We start from the raw sequence: 24,027 nt of genomic DNA, 5'->3' as shown, positions 1-24,027 counted from the left end.
GAAGCTACCTCTGTTTTGCACTTCAAGGGATGGTCGATTTGTCATTAGAGCATTATGATTTCGCACACACTCATTCGTAGGAATAAACGATTAAATACATGTAAGAAGTACCTTCTCTCATTCTTTCACTGTCCTTCCTTGATACAAGTGTCATGGTATTATCGATATTGAAGGTTGTGGAAAAACAGGCTCTTATCACTACTTTTTTCTGAAGTTAACACAAGGAAAAGGCATGTGGAGTTGTTAGCTAACAGACCTAGAGGCCTAACTGTTGCTTAATGCCCATTCAATTGCTTGACACAATAGGCAAGTGAGCAAACTACATAAAGTTTAATTCCAACTACGTAAACTACAATCCAGTACAGCACCCAGATATGATAACGGCATTCTGTGCATGTTACACTAATCAAACTTTAAGCACGACTTCATTTTCCTGAAGGTACTGAGGCTTCTCTTACTGTCTAGCCATATCTTTGATCACACACTTTACAACCCAAACCATCTTGTTGCCATTGCAGGAGTAGAAACGTCAAGCTATTGTGTATTCCTTTTGAGCAGCTCATCTATGTTTGTTATTTTCCATATATTCTGACATCTCTACTCCTCGTGTACAATTTATAAGTAAGATGACGTATCAGGGTAGAAAGGAAGCATGATTGGATGTGATGCTCTAACTCGAGGAAATCAGTGGCTTCTTCAAATGTATTCCAAATCAGTAGGCCATAGAACCAGTGGTTTCTGTTTGGAAACTTTTGGGCGTCACTCTAGATGGGTGGGACTTGCCTTCTTGAAATTTTATCATTTCGAATTTAGCACTGACGGCACTCAATAAATAAAAAAAACATGCATAAATAAGGCAACTATCTGAAAAAATACACAAAATGTTTTGTATAGTTTCGAACCGGGCATATTACCTATTTGCTCTTGAATCTTAACACACATAAGCCTCTCTCAGTGGAAAATGTACAAATATGTTGGAAAAATATTCTTGTTTCATAGAAAAATGCAAAAGTTTTCAAAGAAGCTGAAGAAGAGAGCAATGGACCGGTCACAATGCACAACTTTAGCCAGTCGTGGATGATGCGCCTAGTTTTCCCAACCAGCCAAGGAAGAGAATAACATGCTCAAAATGTACAAGGCTGAGTTCATCAAAGGTCCAGATAATGAACAAAGTTATGGTTTAAGCTCTGTTGGAACAGAGCTCCCATTCCACATCTAACTACAAACACATGTTCCTGGGGAGACAGGCAGGAATGTCTTGTTTGACTAAACTCCAAGGGGCCAACTCTCCACATAACCGTTTTTGCTGTGTGATGGCTGGATTCCTAGCACACATGGCTGAACATTACAGACATTAACGAGGGAGGTATTCTGCATAACCAAAATGTCTCAAACTGTCTTTAAAAAAGCTTCGTCGTGGATTGTGACTAAGGATTGTTCATCCATTCTCCCTATTTTTTTAATCGCTCCCCCAAAAAATCTTTTTAGTCTTTTGGCCTCATATAACTCCACCTGTTCTCCTTGTCAATTTTCTTATGTTGGGTAGTATTAACTCACGTTAAATGCTCTAACAGAATAGTATTTTTACTATGAGCTTAAAACACTATGAAGCATCTTCTGGCAAAGGATCGCTGGACATTTGCAAATCACCCGCCTGAACACAGCTGCACAAGTTTCCAAACTCTTTTTCTTGTATTTTTGGATTTCATGCGCCAATGCATATTTTTTTCTGACCACATTGTTTCCTGAATGCCTGCAAACACTTATTTTTTCAGACCCAGCAACGAAAAACATGTCGGTTAGTTTAAGACTTTTCTAGAGGCCGGTACGATTCAGGTACAACTTTTATTTTAATTTTCACAGTTTTGCATTTGTTCTTTCTACACATTACCCAAAAGCGGATTTAAGAAGAATTACGTTTTTAAGAAAAATTAAAACCTGAATCCTAAATGCTAATAAAATGCAGAGACAATATGTTTTCCCTTAATATACAAGTGAATCTCACTGTTGTTGAAAAATACTTTTGACACTATCCATAGCAGTCAGCATAGGAAAGTACAAAACACTTATCATACTTACCCAATTAGATTCTGATCCAAGTTTGGTTATCATTTGTGCCTATGTGACAACCCTTTCAAAGAATACAGCTGTTTCTGTGCATTAGCAATTCCTTCATATTAATGACACATTACAGCACAATAGCTTCATGTACTATACGCATTGATTATTTTTGTTGCTTTTTGTAGCATATTTGATTCTTTCTGTTAAACATACTTCTTGGGCAGTTTGGACTACATTCAGAGGGCTGCCATGCGTATGCTAAGCACAGAATACATACTGCAGATGGGTAGGCAATCCTGCACAGCACCCAAGTCCTTCACTTACACATGGGGCTTGTGTGTTACGGGACTACCTGGAGGACATTTATGGGCTAGTTGGAATGCTCAGATTGGGACCAGAAATAGGCGCAGGCATATGACAAAAGAATAGGGGTGCAGATACATGGATCGTGACCATTTGAGGCTCGCAAACTTTTGAGAGGCACTATTTGTTAGTATCAGGAGGCTACTCTTGGTGTTGAACAAAAAAAATGGTTTGTGCATTAAGAAACAAGTTATTGGAAGATCCTGCAGTACCTTTATAGCAAACAAGCAAAGGCTCTACCTCATTCATGTCTTTAGTGACCTGAAGAAGGTGCGCCCAAAGAGAAGCCAAATAAAGAACACAATTAGAATGTCTTTGATTGCTTCACAAAAGGCAAACATTGCCACATCAAGACTTTCTTCAGATTTAAATTGAGCATTTCTGATCTTAGTTTGGGTCAGAAACATGCTCCCATGTACAGAAAACAGACACAAATATATGTCTGTAATAAGGACGACCTACACTTCCCCACTGCTCTTTATGTGAGGACCATAGATAGTATGATTTACCTCATCTCACTCAATACTATTTTAGAAATGTTGAATCCAGGCCTTAACAGGAACCTTCACTTAATGGGATGATACACCTTCTGTTCACCCACAAATGCAGCAGTGATGGAGAACTTCACCCTCTCTGTCCTCGTGCAAGTGGTTGTGAGATTAAGCAGCTGACGTCTTCTCGGCCTTCTACTTGTCCGTCCACAGAGACTAATACCAATTGAGGCAACCAATAGTGGCCAAGAGTGGGACTGGCACTGTCCCCTTCTGGATCTTCTTTAGCACCAATGCCTGATCTGAAGCAAGGGCCAAGGTGCAGCCAGCACTAAAACACACTCCATCCATGGAGACACACTTAGCTGCAAAGTGCAAGACTAACCCTTTAGTAAAACAGAAAGAGACTTGGCACAGGTGGTTAAATAAATCACTGGTTCAGTTAAAGTGTCTGTGGAAGAGATTTGAAGCAAACAGCAGAATAAACGTTTGGATCCTGCCATGGTCCATTTAGCATTTCATCCTTTGAAGGATATTTCAATAGGTACCATTTTGTTGCTAATCATAATACCTACTATCTAAACACCATGAGACTTTTCAGTTTTCGGTGTGCACCTATGCTGTGAGAAACAGGAGTGCACTGCAGGGCTCTGAATATGTGCTTTCAAGCTGAACTGGTTTCATGTAATTTAAAGCAGTAAGAGAATAAAGTGTGTGCACTTTTGGACAGGTGGAGGTTAAGCTCTTCCACAGTAACTGGGGTCATGTGCTACCCATCACCCTTGAACGCCTATGTTTCTCTTCTTACTTGGGATGTCTTCTATACCAGTACAATTAATGCTTGTTAATGCTTGTCTAGCCTTGATCTGTCAGCACCTCTGGTAAATACAGAATCGTTTTCTATAGGTCAGTAGCATCTGCACACTGAGAATTGAGGGCATTAGGTGCTGTAGCCTCTCATGTCTTCCTCAACAACAGCCTCTGAATTGCACACATGCAGGTACTGGGCTGTTTTCTGTTGGCGTCATAGTTTTCTGTGATATAATATTTGTTTCCTGCTCCTGCTAGAAGTAGTAGAACAGAGAGGGCCTCAACAATTGAGCAAGGACAATACTGAATGTGCAGTGAAAAAGGTGGAGGGGTCTCTAAAGGCGGCATGATGAAAGAAGCATAACTCAGAATTTTTACTAAGAGGTGTACCATAAATGTAATTAAGGATTTGGAACATGTAAATTTAAATCCTGTGCTTTACGCTGTGTTCCACGTTGCAGGTATTTGGGTCCCTCTCCGTGGGTTTCCTTTATTACATGTAGACATGTAACACAAAATCAGCTGATGCTTATTAGCAATATCGTATAACTGTGTAACTACGATTTTGTGAAAAGAAATGTTTCAACATTACTATGATCTGATCAAGAGGTAGGAGTCTTCAAAGCAGTGGTAATTAGACCAGGAGGGGGTGGGTGGGCCACACAAACACTCACCCATTTAAATGCACATTCACTCACACTCCCATACATTCACAAGTGTGCACATGTACACCTACTATTTGCAAACAAACATGCAATCACAACATGCACTCACAAATACAAATACATTCATACATTCACACATGCATGCACTAAACATTAAACAACAACTTACTGGTTGTGGCCCTGACCTGAGGTGGCAAGCCTTTGAGGTTCTTGGAGGACTGCGGTCAGCCAATGAGAGGAGGTGGTAGTCCCTTGATCGTCACAGAGTGGGATGGGGTCAGTGAGACTGCAGACCCCACCCTACCCTTTGACAAGGTGTCATCGACAATCAGCCCTGGCACTTCCGGGCTTAGAACATAAGCGTGCAGGTCGGTCCTAACCTCGTCATGAGGGGCAGGACCTCGAGGCACTTTGCCGGACTGAGGAGGTCATGCCCACAGGACTGCGACATCTTCACCCCAGCAAAGGTGAGCTGAGACACCCAGGCGCATACGCATTGAGCACACATACAGCGCCTGGAGGCCAGACTTGAACATAAAGACTTTCTGTTAGACTACCCTTTGCTCAGCTTAACAGACACTCTTCTTGTCTGCCAAAAATTGGGGGACCCTCCACCCTCAAGGATGATCCACTTCTGCTTCAGTCACTGCCATTCTCCCCTTCACACCACTCTCCTCTGCATTTCCCACTCTTTTAGACCCATAAACAGTTTTTCTCCTCATGTCCTTCTGAAATTATCTATATGCATTTCTCACAATATCTCTACTCGTCAGCACTGGCTTTTCTCTCTTGCATCTACTCCATTTTATCTCTTCCACTTCACTACCCCTCCCACACACACAACACACCAACTTATCTATACAGCACTGCATTTACTTTTTCTGTGGTACCCCAATATTGTGAGCACGGTGTACTTTCTTCACACACTTTACCCTAGGATTGTATTTACAATTGCTACATGTGCAACCACCACTCTGTGTGCTCTGCAGAGAGATTAAGGATTGGATGAACATGTTATATTAACACCTATGTGATCCACTGACTGGCACTGTGTGATGCTTCTCATTGCCTTCAGCCTCAAATCCCAGCGCTCTCAATCGGGCCAGTTCATGAACACCCACAACTTGAACTCACATGGGTCAACTAGTGATGACTCCATTCACAATACGCACTATGCAAGAGTCGTGTTGCATGAAAAAACCTACCATAGTACCTCTGTGAATAGCAAATACCCTTTGCAAATGCATGGCTGAGGAAAACATGAATGTAAAAACTCATTCTTGAGAAATGGATCCGTGATTTTTTTCTGTTAAATCAAAGGCATGAATATAGGGCTGTAGCTTCACATTTGGCCACATCACAGCCTATGCCCTCTACCTACAAAGTGCGTACAAACTGTGCTGATATTAATAGCAGCTTCTGCGAAGAGACGCACCACATGGGGTGTCCGCCTGGGCTGGCTCATTGTCAATCTGTGCAAGACAATGGACTGGCCCAAAAAGCAGGCGCCCAGGGCAATTGAGGTCTGTGGGTTTCTGCAGAAGCACAGTAAGAAGGCTCAAATAAGTCTGCATACGGGTATTGCAATCTTGGGAAACCAGCCCAAAACTGGCCTCGGTAATTGGGCTTCAGGCACTGCCTGACTGCCCGATTTGCCAATCTGACCCTGCTAGTTGGTCTTCCACTTCCTGCACAAGTCCAAAACCTACATTTTAGTTGGCTGCATGAACCCACGTGAATGTAAGGAAGGTACTGACGTCAATAAAATCCACATCCTCTGTCGTCATTAAAAGAATGCATTAAAACTTGCTAAACAGGAAAAAAGGAAGGCTGACGGGGGTCAGAAATGACCACACTAATTTGCACCTTCTCCTCACCCGGAGATGAGAACCCCAAAATGCGGGCAAATTGGAGCTCCTCCCTCTCAGAATAAGGAATATGTGCCATGTGGGACATCTGTGTGTCTAGGGCTGTCCCGTTAGTCCAAAGTTGCATTCTCTGCACCAAAGGTGCCCAGCAGTGCATACACACACAAGGAGTGAATAGGAACTTGTCCCCTTGTCGAACAAGAACTGCAACACTATGTATGATCTCTACTTCCCTAAGGTTACCACTATTTGTGTAAAGTAGCATGCTATTCACGGAAGGGGCTGGATTATGTGTTTTGTTGGACATGCAAGCTGTGTATAAATGGCTGCTCATCCTTTTGAGACTATGAGGTGAGTGCCCACATGTGATCTGTAAACCAGAAGGGCTGCCCAGGTCCACAGTAATGGCTCTGCACCAAAGATGCCCAGGTGTGCGTAGCATAAGCCACAGATATGCAAATGTACCCCAAGATATGGCTAATCAAAAGTTTATTCTTGGGGTGTGTGACTGTATGAGGCACCTATTTCCTCCAACCTTCAATATTAATTCCAAGGAGCATTCTGGGCAAAGAAGGTGCCCGTCGGTGTGCACTGGAAGTTGGGTACATGCAAATGTCTGTGAGTATGTGAGTGTGCCTTTTCTCCTACTTGTGCGTGTAACTGTCCATGAAAGTTGGAAAATTATGCATTAAAACTCCCATTTGTTATCAGAAATGCAATTGACAATTTATAGAGTAGGTCTCTTGATCAACACAAACATTTTGTGACGTTCACAATGGACAAGGTTGCAGCACATATAGCTGCGTCCCCTTCGTCAAAATCCACCCCCAGAAGAGACACCGCACCACAGAGAGAGGCACAACCTTGGCGTTGAACAGGGGACTGCTCAAGTGGCGCAGGTTGCGGGCGGGGGCAGACGGGACTGTTTGTGACTTACCACAAGCTTAACAAGGCAGGCGTCAATGGCTGCTGATATTATTAGCCGCAAACTCATGTTCTGAGAGCGGAAATCTCATCCAGAGCCCACAATGGAAAGCTGGAGAGGAGAGAGTGCTGGGGGCACTTGTACTATCTCCTGCTTCTCATTCTAAAGTGACACAAACACACAGACTGACACAGAGCAGAGCTGTAATCATGGTCACACTATCAAACACTCTGCAGCCGTGAAAGTACTTATCAGCCCTCTCAGGCCCCGAGCTTACACACACATTCCTGCCTCTGCACTCCCTCCTGCACAGCCCCCTTACTTGAAATGCTATGTTTATTGTTTCACACAAACAGATGGACACTCGCTTGGGAATCACGTTGTCAGCCTCAGGGAGAGCAGGCAGTGGTCCTGGGAAGCAATGCCTGTTTCCCCTGATGTTTCCCCAAACGGAAAACTTATGTTGTTTAATGCCGCACTAGATCCTTTAAGGAATACGGGCTGCTTAAAAAAAAAAGGTGGGGTTTCCTTTAAGGAATGAAAATACAGGGGGTAGTAGTCTGCGGTCCCTTGTAAGCCACCCTCACTGTGGTTGTAGCCAATCACAGGGCTTCACGAGTTGCGCCCTGCCTTATTATTATCCATTAGGTAGTTCATTCTGCGAGCCCCCTGGGTCAGGTGATTTTACGAAGCAACCTTATAGAGCATTGGTGGCTTTGGAAAATTAAACACTGGTCGTAAAATGTCACTGCACAGTTTCTGACCACTTTTCGTGACCAGTATGGTAGTACATCTGGCCCTTAATATGTTCCCTATGTTTAGTCTTGATAAAGGGGATCGTGAAAAGCAAACAGTTATGCTGAGCTCTTCTAGACACCATTTGTACACTTAGGTAAACTATAATGGGGCATAAGATAGATTCATATTGAGACAGTCTTCATTGTATCTGGTCATGCTTCATGTGTCACTCTCACAGGCCGTTCCTTAAAGGCTTGCACTCTGTATCTAGTCATTGCCATTCTGGCCTCTCTCAGCCCTCTGCACATTTGTCAAATGTGCGGTCCTCACGGTACTAGTGAATGCGTATTTACATATGTAATTGTTCTTTTGCTTCAAAGTAAGCAGTTTGCCATTTATTTGTACCTTCTTGTGTGGGCCAAATTACTTTTACATTATTATATTTGACAACCATGCTTCACCTGCCCATGTTCATGGAATCATTGTCAGCTTGAATGACTGTGTTTTCTGTGTAAGTCATACTAGGGGGATAGGAGGAGAAGATTGCACAAATATCTTGCACCAGGTTATTTATAGGGCGTTCCCTAGTGACGATTTCTGTGGGCACCTTAATGCATAGCTTTGGCAGAATTTTCAGACCCGTGAGCAATCTATATCTGGTGCATCATACCTGCCCAAAAATTTTAAAGTGTAGGGCATCCATCCTCATTCCTCACTCACCATTCCTACTTCTCTTCCATGCTTCTCATCCATCATCCCTACTTCTCATTCATCATACATCATCCCTACTTCTCATCGATCATCCCTGCTTCTCTTCCATCATCCCTACTTCTCCTCCATCGTCCCTACTTCTCATCCATCATACATCATCCCTACTTCTCAACTGGAATCCTTACTTCTCATCCATCATCCCTACTTCTCATCCAAGCTCCCCTACTTCTCATCCCTGCTTCTCATCCATCATCCCTGCTTCTCATCCATCATCCCTACTTCTCATCAATCATACATCATCCCTACTTCTCAGACATCATCCCTACTTCTCATCTATCATACATCATCCCTACACCTCATCTATCGTCCCTGCTTCTCATCCATCAGACACCATCCCTACTTCTCATTCATCATCCCTGCTTCTATTATATCATCCCTGCGCCTCATCCATCATCCCTGCTTCTCATCCTGCATCCCTACTTCTCATCCATCATACATCATCCCTTCTTCTCACCCATCATCCTTGCTTTTCATCCCTCATTCCTGCTTCTCATCCCTACTTCTCTTCCATCATCCCTGCTTCTCATCCCTCATCCCTGCTTCTCATCCCTACTTCTCATCCATCTTCCATCATCCCTACTTCTCATGCCTCAGCCATCATCCATACTCCTCATTCCTCATCCCTCAGTCATACCAACAAATTTTCAGTTTTGTGAAACACACCTCACACTGATTGGCTGGCAACGGCCAATCAGAGTTATGAGAGAGGCCTGCATTCTATTTCACTCAAAAACAACCTTCTCACAGCATGTGCTTGGTGAAGACAGGGGAGAGGAAATGCAACTGTGGTTTTTTTTCCAGTGAATTCAAAGCTGTACAGCATTTCATTTTATTTAAGTAAGTGTTTTTCTGTTTACAGAGGCCTCTGCAGAAAGCTCTGCTGGTTTGGGAAATACAAGGAGCCCACAACTTGGGCCATAAATCACCTCTTGGAGAAAGGGTTACATGGTTCATTGAAAATCTTTCTGGTTTCAGAAAAGAAAAAAACAACAGCTCTCAGAGATAAAAGCAGCTCCAGATTGAAACATTTTATTGCTTACAAATACAAAATGAAACCAGAAAAGGTTTGGATGAATTGGATTGCACTGTCACCAGAGTTGATTTTAAACATTTTCTTTCTACACATGAAACTGAAACCAGAAAGATTTTTAGTTAAACTGTAGATTACCCTTTCACCAAGAGCTGATGTATGGCCCAAGCTGTGGGCTCCTTGTATTTCCCTAACCAGAAGAGCTTTCTGTAGAGGCCTCTGTAAACAGAAAAACACTTTGTTAAATAAAATGAAATATTGTGCAGCCTTGAATTCAATGGAAACAAGCACACAGTTGCATTTCCTCTCCTCCCTCTTCACCCACCATGTGCAATGAGAAGGCTATGTTTCATTGAAATATAATTCAGCTCTCTCTCATAACTCTGATTGGCTGTTCCCAACCAGTGTGAATGTGTGTTTCACAAAACTGAAAATGTGTTGGTATGACTGAGGGATGAGGCATGAGGAGTAGGGATGATGGATGAGGAGTAGGGATGATGGACGAGGCATGAGAAGTAGGAATGATGGAAGATGGATGAGAAGAGGGGATGATGGAAGGGAAGTAAGGATGATGGATCAGACGTAGGGATGATGGAAGAGAAGAAAGGATGATGGAAGAGAAGTAGAGATGATAAGCAGGGATGAGGAGTAGGGATGATGAAAGAGACGCAGGGATGATGGATGACGAGTAGGGATGATGGATGAGGAGTAGGGATGATGGATGAGAAGCAGGGATGATGGAAGTGAACTGGGGATGATGTGTTATGGATGAGAAGCAGGGATGATGGAAGAGAAGTAGGGATGATGTATGATGGATGAGAAGTAGGGATGAGAGATGAGAAGTATGGATGCGAAGTAGGGATGACATATGATGGATCAGAAGTAGGGATGATGGATGCAAAGTCGGGATGATAGAAGAGAAGCAGGGATGAGGGATGAGAGGTAGGGATGATGGATGAGAAGAAGGGATGAGAAGCAGTGATGAGAAGTGGAGATGAGGAGTGAAGAATGAGGATGTCCTCAAATGGATGCTGTAAAAGTGACTCAGTTTAATTCTCATTTGTAAGTCTCTATCATGTTGCAGCTTAATGGGTCTGCTAAATGGTTTTCTACTCCTAAGACAATTGTGATGTTAGAGTGATTCCTCTCTGCAGTGCCCTGCGCATTATTTCAGAGCCTAGGATGCAAGGGGGGAAACATATTACCCCATTACAGATATAACAGTGTATTTCGTTGTACTGTTCTTTGTGGAAAATGTTGATGCCAAGACAGGTACTCCCAGTTCTAGTGTACTTATGTATAACTGTATTCCAAGCCACACTTTGCTTTCCTTGTGCTGCCAGGCTCTCCGGGTGAACTCCCTATGCTGCTATGCTGCCATAAGCATTTCTAAAGATTCTTAGTTGGGCTTTGAGACTTGTGAATTAACTTCTCTGCAAGAAGTTCTGTCCATTCCGCCATTTCAGAAAAGTCATTACTTCCTCACCACTAAATGTTCCTGATCTCACTCGGCCTTTCGTCATTCTTTTTGTAGTCACTCTTAAAACTGTCTCAGATGTAACCTGGCACTGTGCACTAGTTCACTTAAACATTCATTATTCAAAGCAATTATGTCACCTTCTTCACTATATAGCATAGTGTCATTTGGTTACTAAAAATGTCCTTCTCAAAGGAGGATATTATTTCCTGAGTCGGAAATACTACTGCGTTCCGACTGTCCACAGCTGCTCACAGATATATTTTTATTTGTTATTATCAGCTGAGATTTGACGTTTGCAGTGATACCGGATAATGCAATAACTGCAGTGGCTGTTCCGTACAGCACAGGCATTTATTACCAACATGTATTCTGATCAGATAATCATGTTAGTAAGGATAGATATGTATGCTCTCTGGTCTGATCAGCAGCGAAAATAGTCAAAACTATTGGCTAATATATAGGGGTGGAATTTTTTTTTATCACAGCGAAGAATAGATAATGCTTCTGACCGTCAGATCGGCCATTGAAAGGACGAGCCCTTGATATCGATAGTTGCCATGACATTGCATTACATCCTCAGAGGTAAGATGTCCCGTAGTCATCTGAAATACGTAAGCTCCAACTACCCTATTTAAATGCCTGTAAGGAAGTATGGGCCAAGCCAATAGGTTTCTCCTTAGCTGACCTTTTGACTTTGTCAGTATTTGTTGCTGATGCTGAACAGCATTGTCAAAAGAAAAAAATGATAGTTTCTGACGCTGTCTGACCAGTATCAGAAAATCACAGATGTAAAAAAAAAAAAAAAAGAATGGCCAGCCACAGCGATGATGAAGTGTGAACGTGCATGTGTGTCACACATCAGCACGAATGCATCATGACACCGTGGAGGCCATTCTTTTCAGATCTTGGCTTTTAGACAGCACGTGTTATCTATCGTGAGACATACCGTGGGCTTACCAATTACATACAGGAGCTTGAAGCCTTCACATTGATTAAAAGTGGTTGGCTTGCATGTCACTCATTTACTGCTTCTAATTCGTGCCCCTGCTTGTCAAGTTTGTGTTTGTCACTCCCATGCAGCACTATCTCTTTACCGTCCCTTTTGATTGGCGGACTTCTCTGCTTCCACTGCTTGCATTTCAAGACCTACTTTTTTCTTTTCCGTTAAGCACTTGATAAGAGTACATGTTTTTTGCAGCTGTCTCCTCCCAACGTTGTGCTCACCCTCATGTATTTGCCCCGTTGTTTTCTCACCAGTGGTCTTCTACTCGCCTGCTCCACATTGCTCTCTTGCCTGCTGCTTCTCCTCCTCAAACTCCCCATGCTGCTCCACCCACCCGTATAATCCTCTCTCACACATTGCTTCTACTTCCCATCCCGTACTCTCCTTTTGCCTGCTCACCCACCTGCCCTTCACACACGCACGCCATACTGCTCTCTCACCTGTTGCTTACTTTCACCCCACTTTTGCCTTTCGTGTTGCTTCTGTCTCACCCAGCTCCCTGTGTTGTTTATCCTCCCCTCGTGTTGCGTAGAATGCCCCACCAAGTTAAAAAAAAAAAAAAAGATTTGGGCTTTTTTGTCTTAGTTACGAATCCAGCTTGGATTGGCAGCTAAGCAGAAAAAAGCATCTGCGTTGTTTTGTCGGCACGAGCATGCATGGTGTGTACACCTACAAAATGACATGGACAGCCTCATCAAAGGTTTTTTTTTGTTTGTTTGTTATTTAGCTGTGCTGTGCAGCATGGTTAAAACTATTGACAAAGCCACAATTTCCCAAAGATGAGACCTACTGGCCTTGCCAATGCTTGTTTATTTTTAGTTTACTGTTCCAAGGTGGTGGAAATCCATCATGGAGCAGCAAATTAAAAAATATAAAAAGTGTACAAAATAGCATGATAGAAAACCGAGTGGCTGGGAAATAAATTGCAGCTGCTGAGACCTCTAAAAAAAAAAAAAAAAAAAAAGAAATGGGGAGGGTTGGGAATCCAAAAGAGGAGCGGAGAGGTTTGGACTCAACATTGAGTAGCAAAGAGTAACAGGGAGGAAGGACTTAGGAAGCAACAGAGGTGCTGGGAGATAGAAAAAAGCAAAGCTGAAGTGAGTAGTGGAGTGGGAAAGCCATGGACCAGCTTGAGGGAGAAACACAGGGAACATGAGTGGCAGGGATATGAGGGGAAGCAGCATGATGTGAAGATAGCACGAAAACATACGCAATCCCATGGCGTGCTAACGGAAAAATTAAAAACAATAGTTCCCTGGCGTGGGCTGTGGAAAGATAGAAGTCCTCCAATCAAATGGATGGTAAAGAAGCTATACTCTAGGGGAGGGACAAACTCAAGCTGGAGAACAAGCACTAAACATTTTTTTGTCAAATGAGATTGACAAAAAAAACAACAAGTGATAAGCAATAGTTTTACCAAAAGCCCATTCTATGTGTTAACAATGCACACAATACATCTTTTGAAAACAGACAACCTGAGCTGTCTGTAAATGAGACCTAAAAATCAGACCCAGACCTTCACTCTGCTGGATAGACAAAGAATACTTTTTCCCCCGCAGTGGTGTAACGCAAAATGACGCCCCCGCAGAATGCGATATGGGGCACCGGAGTCTCCCAGACCAGACAAATATTCATTGGTTGTGGGCTCAATGGGGGCCCCAGAATGGTTGAGAAAATCTCTAAATGGTTGGAGGGGCCCCTGCACCATTAGAGCTGCAAGGGCATGTGTTATGCCCCATGGCATGCAGTTTCGCTGGGCCTCTGTCTGCCAGCAATATTTACTAATCAGTTTCGTAACTGTGTTTATTTCTGCTCGGGAAAGCAGAGTTGCTTTCCCGAACTTTTAACTGTTTCATATTCAATGCCATGAAGTCATTGTTTAAGCGCATTAGTACAATTTCTGGTGCCATATGTACAGTGCTTAATTTGTAAACAGAAAGGTGCTGGTGCACAAAGCCCTCCTCCTAAACATGAGGCTGCTGCAATCAAATGTGCAAGTACGGAATACTGAGGCAGCAAAATCCTCAAGACATCCCCGGCCTCTTCAATACATTAAGCCACTTCAGCTCACTCTTGCAGCTTTCTGCTTTCTCCCATTGTGACGGTTTTTCGTTTTTCTCTTCCTCCGTCTTTTCCATATGTGTCTTTTTCTCGCATTAAATGCTTGCGGCAGAAAAATGAGCACGGGCCCTCAAAAATAAGTGCTGGTGCTCCGCACCGGAAGCAACTAGCACAAATTAAGCACTGCATACGTATCTCTTTGACGTATATTGTACAGTCTCTCCTATAGAGTGTGGGGTGTGTTTGCCACCAAGGTATATTCTGTGGTTGGTAGCTTTGGACATGATCTAGGAAAGGCTCTTTTTGTTCATCAGACATATCAAAGGAATGGTTTTTACTTCTAATTAGGATTCTCATAGGCAACACACCCGTGCTCTGAGTCTACTGTTTAACTTCTTTTTTTCAGGAGCTTTGTCAAATGGCTAAGTAGGTATGATCCAGCAAAGTTACTATTTAGACCTTTAGTTTTATTGTGTGTCTGAAAGTAGGTGCTCTTGACCAAAGCAGGTGTCAAAGTATCAACCATACTGAAATTACTCAAGCCTAGGCCCCTCCCTGAGCTAGTGAACTATTGATAGCATTAGGTTTTCTCCTCTGACAATATTCTCTGCTCTCTAGCAATGTTCTTGAGGCAGTTTCTGGAAGAACATTCCACTGTGCTCTGGGATACCCTGCCTCCACAGACATTCCAATCGCTATACTCATGGTATAGAATGAGGTGACAGTCTCCATACATTCCACTAGATCAGGTTTTTTGCTTTCTTTGTCAGATAAACGGTCTGCCGTTTATCTTGTGTTAAAGGATTTGTATAGAGCTGTGGTGACAACATTGAGCATGACTTTTTGACTTCTCTCGCCGGGAGGCCCTGTGCTGCAGGTTTGTATGTCTTTGCAGTACTGTGATCGGCTGCTTTAAAGTGCCACATTAACAAAATCCTTTAATACTCTCCTTGACTCTCTCCTCTGGCATGAGCATCTAAGTACCAGATGTTTGCTATTGGTAATGAATGTCAATCTAGAAGACGTGCATCCAGTTTTTCTGGCGCAATGTGAAGGCCTTCTGCAGTGCCCCTGTGAAAGACATTCAGGTGGTTCATACGGTATGGCTCCACCAGGGGCATCTTAAGGATTTTGGGGGTCCTGGGCCAAATGATTTCTGGGGACCCCTGTTCAGAACAGCTTAGAAGTTATGATCCAATTTCAGCTCTTTCATGCCGTGTTTGGACAGGCCACTGACAGTGCACATGCACGTGCAAATTCTAAATGTGTTTACATCTAATATTCAGGGATAGTGACATGTTCTTTTAATATTGTACACAGTAGCAGCTAACTAATAACATTGTAAATAATCTCTGTGACCCCCTCAAATTTCTCTTATGTGAGGTCCCCTGTTTTGAACTAAAAGAAACTTTTTTATGGATAATGCATGAAACATAAACACAATATTTTCTCTGGGCACTGCTCTCTGAAGAACAGAGCTGGCTCTATCAGGGCCGCCTGAAAGACTGGTGGTCCTCGGTCAGCGCCCTCTTTGCCCATGCTTTAAAACGTCTCTGGGCTCCTCTTCTTCTGACGTTCCTACTTTTCTTCCATTGCACCTATAATCTGAGCTCGTGTCTCGGATAAGCACGAATCCTCCTCCTCCGCCTGAGTAGGTAGTACCCTTTAGAGTAATTTCTGAATAACCAACTTGTAGTAATGTCGGATTCATCCATATATGGAGACGTTGGGAACAGGAAGGCACTGAGGATGCCCTTGATTCCAGGTTACAAGTTACAGACTGAAACCACTTGTGCGCCAGCTCAGTCCCTGGTGCAAATTGATGGTATCTGCAGTGTCGGTATTTACAAAGAATGTGTGATTCAGATTCAAAAAGTATATCTTCATTGGACCATGCAGCCTCTTCCCTGGCAAAGACCTTGGCCACAGCTGCCTCTGTGGTTGCAGAGCCCTACTATAGGTCATAGAGGTAGTGGTAGGCAAGTCTTCTTCCAGAACTCAGAGGTTTTGAGTTAACATTTACCACAAGCCTCACACCCTTCTTCACAATGGTTCCAGGGCAGTGCTTAATTTGTAAATAAAAAGGTGCCAGTGCCCAAAGCCCTCCTCTTAAACATGTGGCTGCTGCAATTAAATGTGCGAACACAGAATATTGTGGCAGCGTAATTCTGAAGCCATCTTGGGCCTCTTCAATCTATTTACAGCCACTCCCTACCGCTTCAGCTAACTCCTGCAGCTTTCTGCTTTATCCGTTTGTGACGCTTTTTCACTTTTCTCTTCCTCTGTCTTTCCCATGTGTCTTTTGCTCGCAGTAAATGCTTGAGGCAGAAGAACAGGCGCCGGACCTCAAAAATAAGTGCTGGTGCTCAGCACCGGGAACAACAAGCACAAATTAAGCACTGTTCCGGGGCAAATACCATTTACTCGCCAAGGCTTGTCTATCAGTGTGCAAGTTGTAATTAAGAAAAGTATGCTTTCGAAGTGGAAGTATTTATTCTTTAAGGTCAGAATGAGCAGCAGACACCCCCATCATCTTCATCCCATCACTAACTCCCTTGACCATCATATTACAACTGTAAACATGTCAGCGTTACAAATAACGACAAGGGACACACTAAGAGAGCACGAGGAACTCCATTAAAGAGAAGATAGGGGTCTAGCATTGGCAAGTTTTTAAGACATGACGACAAAACCTAGTCTTTTCTACTGAGTTACACTCACTACCGGCTGCCCTCTCCACGTCAAAGGCGGTTTTATGGTCGACACTTGCATTCAATGTGGGTAGGCACTCAAATTGAGACAGTGTTCAATTGACACCATTTTATCAACTGGCCACTAGATGGCAAGCGTAAGCAAAGCACGTAAAACTGTAGGTACTTTTTGCAAAAGTGTAGCTGTCTACCAGACTTTAATTAGGCGTTTCAAAATTGCGCATAATTGTATTCCGCTATGAATATATCGCGGGGTTACATCGTCTATATTTATTATCCCTCTCTGTGAGTAACCAGGAGGACACGTGCAGGCTCCGCTTTTAAATGAAAAAGAGGGAAAAGAGCGCCCCAGGCTACGGCACGTTAAATATTTAGGATTCACTTTTTTGTAAACACCTCAACTTCTTGAGTTTGGAATCCGTAAGTACAGGGCAGTGGTGTAGATGAGCTGCACGTTGGGAGAATAGATCCCTCAAAGAATGTCAACTATATCCCGTGGACAACTTCCGAAGTGGACAAAGTGTCTGTTGATCATTTTTATAGCTCATACAACTGATGATTAACCACAACTACCCTTAAATTATGACGGTATTCCGATAGTTTGTCTAGAATCAAAGGTTAAAACATAGACACACCTCAATGAAAGAGTGCAGAACCTGAGCATCCTTGTCTGCCTTTTTTCTGGAATGAAATATTTCACTAACTTAAGAGAGGGTAAGGCATGACAGGGACCCGCACAGTTGAGAAACTAACCACCAGGTGGCGCGCGGTGCCCAAAAGTGAAAAGGATGAAAGTTTTGCCAATCGGAACCCTACTTATCGGCTAGGGTTTCTATGCAGAAAAAGCCGTACTGTTCATGTTATTCGCACACGGCCCCGCGGTACGGGAGGGACCCGACAGACGCCAGAGCTTTGGCTGGCGGATGCTTTGAAGAGCGTCGCTGTCAGCACCGCGTCTGAACCAAAACAATTCAACATCATCTTCGCCAGACGAGGCTGCGACGAAGGCTCCTGAAGCCTATTTATAATGAGCTACGTCCTTAGATTCAGGCCTACTAAGGAGTAGACCTGTTTTCGTCATGTACTCCACACCTGGCCAGGTGACAGCAGCATGCACATTGGTCCCTCTGGCCAAGCGATATATACATTTATAAGCAATAAATAAAAGCGTGTGCCAGTCATGGACGTCATTTAGGAATCGTCAGGAGTCGCAGCTTGCTCCTTGCGACCCCTGGCACTGCCTCTGCGACCCCTGGCCTCAGCGGTGGCACAATCCGTGCCAGGAACACAGGGGCGGCTCGACCTTATGGACGTTGCTTGGGGTCCAATTTCCTCGTTGTCAATCATGTTTTTATTACACTAATGGTGAATAATGCATTATCCACTATTCCGCTATTAGTGTAATAAAAAAATGGAGTACAGTTAGCTGGAATATGACCCTCCTTGGTAGCTGAGGTAAGTAAAAAACACTTTTAAGTGTTTGTTGTGTGCATGCTTGTGGGTAATTGTGCTTATGTAAAAGAGAGTGTGTGTATGAGCGAATGTGTATTTGTGTAAGCATGTGAAAATAAAGCGTGTGGTGTCACTTCCGCTACCCCTGGCATTTTGGTGCATTGACGTCAGTTGTGTAGGTGAACGTCTTACCTGCTTATAAAGCCAGCCTCGGATCACGACTGCGGAATTGGGGTCCCGTTTGATGGCGTACTCCCTCTTACCGAAGGTGTGCACTCTCTTCACCGACCTGGTATGCTGCAGGGTTAGAACGCAGATGTTAAACAGATACTGCACGCCGCAGCCACACTTAAAAGTCACGTGATGCGGCTACACAACACACGCGCCGCAGTGCACAAGCAATGACCAGAGACTTGTATATCGCGCAGAAAAGCCAAAAAATAGTTCGTACGAGACCTCAAACAGTTCATTTTGGATAAACACACGCGCTAACATAGCTTCAAAACACTTTAGAACTCTCTTTTAAAGGGCCAGCAGGAGGGTCGTGCTTCTGTGCCCGGTTTCCTGTTTCGACCTTTCAGTGGTTAAAGAGGGTTAACAGTGCTTTAAATGGGCCGGTACTGTCCGGTACTGAGGGCCGGCACTTTTTATTTTGAGAGGGGGAGTACCGGCACATCTCAAGAAAACCGTAATACTTTAAATTGGAGAGTACCAGCACTTCTCAGTAACAAGCAGGTACTCTGGCTCAGAGTACCTGGACTTTAATTTTTCCATTTAAAGCACTGGTTCAGTAAGTTAAACACTATATAAGTCCACCTTGTAGCCGATGTACTTGCGCGCCAGTCAAACAACATTGTGATGTGCCGCACCCTAAGAACAAAAGTCATCATAGCGTGTGTCCTGGGGCAAAAATGTTTTTTCAGGCCTGCTATGTGACTTTTTCCATAAGCAAAATCATACTCTTCGAGGCCACACACGGGTGTCCAGTGTGTTTGCAGAAGCTCTGCTGGCACAGGGAGACAGGGAGTCACCCATAATAGCCCGCACCGCTTAAGGGGGGGGGGGGGGGGGCTGCTATGTGGTGTCTCAAAGGTGAGGGATGCTGCACTGTTGGTTCAGGGGCGCGGGTATCCTTAGGAAATGGGCTATCAGTACAGTTAGTTGCCCGTAAAAAGACCCCTTCATTTACAATATGTGTAGTCGATGTCATGTAAAAGCTGTCTTGCATCCTTTGTTGTCCGTAGTCTGTGCTAGTGGGGGAGCACAGGGGTTGCAGCCCAAGATGGAGGACCTCCTCCCTGGTGTTCTTATGTACCTGAAGCACTACATGTAGCTTCCTCGCTGTGAGCTGAGAGGTTGGCAGAAATTCTCATTCAATTTCTAGTCTTAGCATTACCTGGGCGCAAACCTGTACTGCACACAAATGTCTTCTCACTTCTTTGGATCTTTTCCTCCCTTGTACCCATCCTCTGGCCAACTATGGCCTCCTCGTTTGTCCTATGTTTGGAGCTCTCTATAAACTGGAGAGACCCAGAGCCCAGATAATTCAGTGCAGCCCAGATCACATCGTTTGCTGCTCCCACATTCAGCGGAGAAGGGGAGCCTACAATTGTGGAGCGGATAATGACACGTGGTGATTGGCTCTGGCTCCAACCAGTTCTCAAGTTTATCATAAATGCTGGAACTCCAGAGCCCAGATATTATATGTTTGTATGTCTTCCCTTCAGAAGAAGCGCCGTTTTGTGGGTAACCGTGAGGCTGACATTTTGTTACTGCACCAACTCAGTTGCCTACAGATCCTATTTTGGATGATTTCTGACCTCTTCCCAGCACCAACAGGTCCCAACCCGCACTCTGACCTTCTGAGACCAGTTTAAGTTGTAACCTGTTCCCCTAAGCTTTGTCTGGCACGCCTGTTACTGACCAATGGATCCCCAGTGAACAGGAGCCACTTTGGCAGTAGTTACATTTTTCCATTGCCAAACAGAAATCTCCGTATTTGGATTCAGCTCTTATTTTAGCAAATGGGTATCTTGGGGGTTTGAGGAGACTCTTATAGGTCCGAGAACTAACACTGTGTGCTACCCCTCCTGAACCCAGATCTTTAAGATCCTGGGGCAATGAGTAGACTACTACAGCATATGATATATATAGTTGGCATTATTGACCAACACCTACAGCACTTAAATAAGCATTGGTAGACCTAAGAACCTGAACTAAAAGATTTCCATAGACTTCAGACTCATGATTTTTGTCGGGCTGAGTAACACTTCCAAAAGGCTCCAATCTTGTCTCATCATTACATTATAAACCTGTTAAGGGTGATGCCTGGGCGACAGAATGTATTTTATATTGTGTCTATTTTTAAATTCCCATACTTTACCAGTCTGTAAATAAAGAAATATTCTTAATGAACATAATTCATCTGCAGTGACTGAAGTAAACGTAATTTTAAACCAATCTGACATTTTATTGGGGCTTTTATGGCTGCAGTTACATCCCCTCAGTCCCACAAAGCTACCGCAGTAGCACACACATGAAGTGATTAAGGTATCCCGAGAACTCCAGTCTAATGCAGTGGCATGCACAAACAAGCATTGGTAACGCCAAGAGGTATTGCCCATGACACCAGGGAGCTGTCATATTGGCTTTGCCAATGCTTTTTTCCCACTGGTTGGTCGCTGTACATCTGGAATACTTTTTCATAATGCAAAAGAAAAAATCATTGCAAAAGAGGGTAGAAAGGAAGAGAAAGAGAGGAATAGAAAATAGGCCACCATGCACTACAATGCCATGTATGATGCTAGAAGTAAAATGATACAACGCATCCACTCACAAGCTCGATGAGATCGTAATCTGCCTGGGGTGGGACAAACATAAGAATAGGGAAGAAACTACCAAATCACGAGCAGGAAACTGAGACAGACAAGAAAGCAATTGAAACATGAGCAAGGGGCTGGCCACAAAGTGCTCTCCGAGTCTACATTTGATACATTGGGCCTTGCCAACAAACAGCTACTGTAGATTAAGACCTAAAATGATTCCTACTGGATGCATACTCCCCTGCAGAAATCCAACAGTGTTTGAAGGGAGATGGAGGGGGAGAATAGCTGAAAAAAGAAGCTTTGGGATGCAAGCTGGTAAATCACATCATTGGGTTTATCATAAATTAACAGAGATCTGTGTCTCACCTGCATGGCAAATTTGTGATTCCCAGGAAGGCTGACTTAGCCTGTCAACTCTCATAAAATTAGCATCAAGTTCAAAATCAATATCACCAGTTATAAAAGGCGCTAGAGACAATTCTGATTGTGGCAAGCCCTATGTAAGTGTTCAATGCTGTACACATAATGCAAAAAACGCAAAGACACATACAGAGATGGACCAGAGCGCTCCATCGACAGCGACCATCATAGATTTATCACTGACAGGTGTCTTAGCGGGATTCTCATGGTGCCGACTGTCATCAAGGGCAAAACCAGCATGGTGAGGGCCACGACCCCCTTTAGACTCTCTGCGGCACCTGCCCCCTCCGCTGTAAATGCTATTTCAAGAAGGTGACGCTGGCGAGTGCCTTCTGTTGACTGTTTTCGCAGGACAGGCGAACGGCACGCTCACCAACACCCACAGAGATCTCAAGCAGTAACAGTTCACCCGGGCCTGGCCTCTTCTTTGCATTCTGGTACCTTTGTTTTGCCTTTCTTTCCCTCTTTTGTATACCATAACTACAAATACTAGAACGCAAACTGAAAAACAAGTCTGTGTGAGCTGCTCATTTACGGCATGGGACAGTGAGAGATGTGCGTGCCCGCACAAGAAAAGCAGAGCAAGATGGCGGTACAAGGTTTAGTCCGTCGTCTATCGTGAATCTGGAGCAGGGCCGTATATCTAATTATGCAAGCGCCTGTGCAAGAACTTGACTCACCGCCACGACATTCCAGAGTAGGCCCGTGTTCTCCCGGGAAAGTCGATGCTATTAAAATATCACTGTTCACGTTTTACTTTAATCATTCTAAGGATGGTGCAATGCGCTCTCTATTGCAGTTTCAATGCGCTAAAATAAAAGGTCAGCACATGTAATTCAAACGATGTCGCATGATTTGTAGTATCCCTATCATGTATGTGTTTTTTTGGTTGCTTTCAGGTGTTTTGGGAGCTCTAGGTACACTGCAGGCCTCACTGTCTTTGACTTCCGTGTTTGCTCATTAGCGTTAGCCTTTTCAGAAGCGTTCACGTTTGTGGGCCAAGTAAGCACGAAAGTCAAATAACATAATTGGGTTTATCTGAAAAAAACAATGGTTTACACGATAGTGACAGCGCCACGTTGACTAATGCTGTTCGGAAAACAGAACCACTTCCGCAGACAACAATGTGTTTCCAACAGCGCTTAATCTGAGCCGGTGGTGGACACCCTGCTGAATTGTGATGGATGGGATTTATTAGTAATCACCCTTTGATTTATAGTAAAAAAGAGAAAAGCAGCCATTTACAAGCGGAGAAAGCACGGTGAAAAGATTCAAGAGTGAGATAAGGGGACCAGAAGTATACGCTGATGGATGAAAGACGGTACCCGTCAGACAGCACAAGCCATTCGGCAATACTAGTGGCTGACTCCTAAGGAAAAGTTTGGACCAAGCACATATTTTTTTTAATTAGTTCACAAAGGACGCCCTAGTTTTCAACCAATAAATACACTGGAGTCTTAAACACCCAGTAGAAGCTATCAACATATTCTTTGCACTGTCTATTGAAGCAAAGACCTATGTACTGACAAATAAACAGACCGCTCAGTGCAGTTCTAATTATAGCTTGTCGAACTATGTCAGGCCAGTCCTCAGGAACAGTTTGGTATATTACCATGATTGATGTTTATTAACATTTAGCTATTCCTAATACCCTCGCCTGCCAATTTCATCCAGGATCCATGAGAAGTCCACAAAATGATTCAGGTTAAACAAGATCACGGTCCCCTCTTGAGGAAGCTCTGTGGGATCAAAGGAGCTATGTCACTCCTTCGTCTTCATCCTACACCAGTGGCTACCAACCTGTGGTCCGGGGACCCCGAGGGTCCGCAAAGCCTCCTCAGAAAGTCCGTGGCTGCTTACAAAATGAACTAATATTAACATATTAATTACGTGTATATAAATAAAGTAGCTAAATGTACAATTAAACATTTTAAAACATACTGTAAAAGTCAAGGAATTGAAAATTGGAGGCTAAAAATTAAATTAGTACCCTTAAATTGATTCATGGGAGCACATGTACTTTTTTTTTTACAAGTCCCACAAGCCCTGGCCCCTGAAAATAACTTTTCACTGACCTTTGAGCCCAGGTTGACAGAGGAGATGGTGGCCACGCTGCTGGCAACACTCAGGCCGCTTCTTGGCCGCTCCAACTCCGACATCTTGGCCGCTGGTCTGTAGAAGGAAGGAAGAAGGAGTGGTGAGTGGTAATGTGAGTAGCAGGATGACATGTAAGGCATCAAGGAGAAGAAGCAGGTCAGAGTGCTAAGGTCCATCCATGATAACAAAGATGAAACAGGCGGCAGAATGGCAACAGAACACTTTGGTTTGAGTTTGCACAGCAAAAGCCACTCTT

The 24,027-nt window shown here is 43.7% G+C and overlaps 1 protein-coding gene across 1 annotated transcript in view; it reads right to left on the bottom strand.

Moving 5' to 3' along the window:
* LOC138246270 (pleckstrin homology domain-containing family A member 7-like) overlaps positions 1-24,027 on the bottom strand; it is a 236,784-nt gene that overhangs the window by 126,592 nt on the left and 86,165 nt on the right. Inside the window, exons 2-3 of the mRNA XM_069200700.1 lie at positions 23,750-23,846; positions 18,622-18,726 (exon numbers count right to left, since the gene is read on the bottom strand). Of these exons, the coding sequence (XP_069056801.1) occupies positions 18,622-18,726; positions 23,750-23,833 (189 nt within the window). The 5' untranslated portion in view covers positions 23,834-23,846. The remainder of the gene's footprint in view (positions 1-18,621; positions 18,727-23,749; positions 23,847-24,027) is intronic.

This window comes from Pleurodeles waltl, chromosome 7 (assembly GCF_031143425.1).
Source record: "Pleurodeles waltl isolate 20211129_DDA chromosome 7, aPleWal1.hap1.20221129, whole genome shotgun sequence".
In the NCBI taxonomy this organism is placed as follows: Eukaryota; Metazoa; Chordata; class Amphibia; order Caudata; family Salamandridae; genus Pleurodeles; species Pleurodeles waltl.
This window is presented reverse-complemented; position numbering and strand designations above follow the sequence as displayed.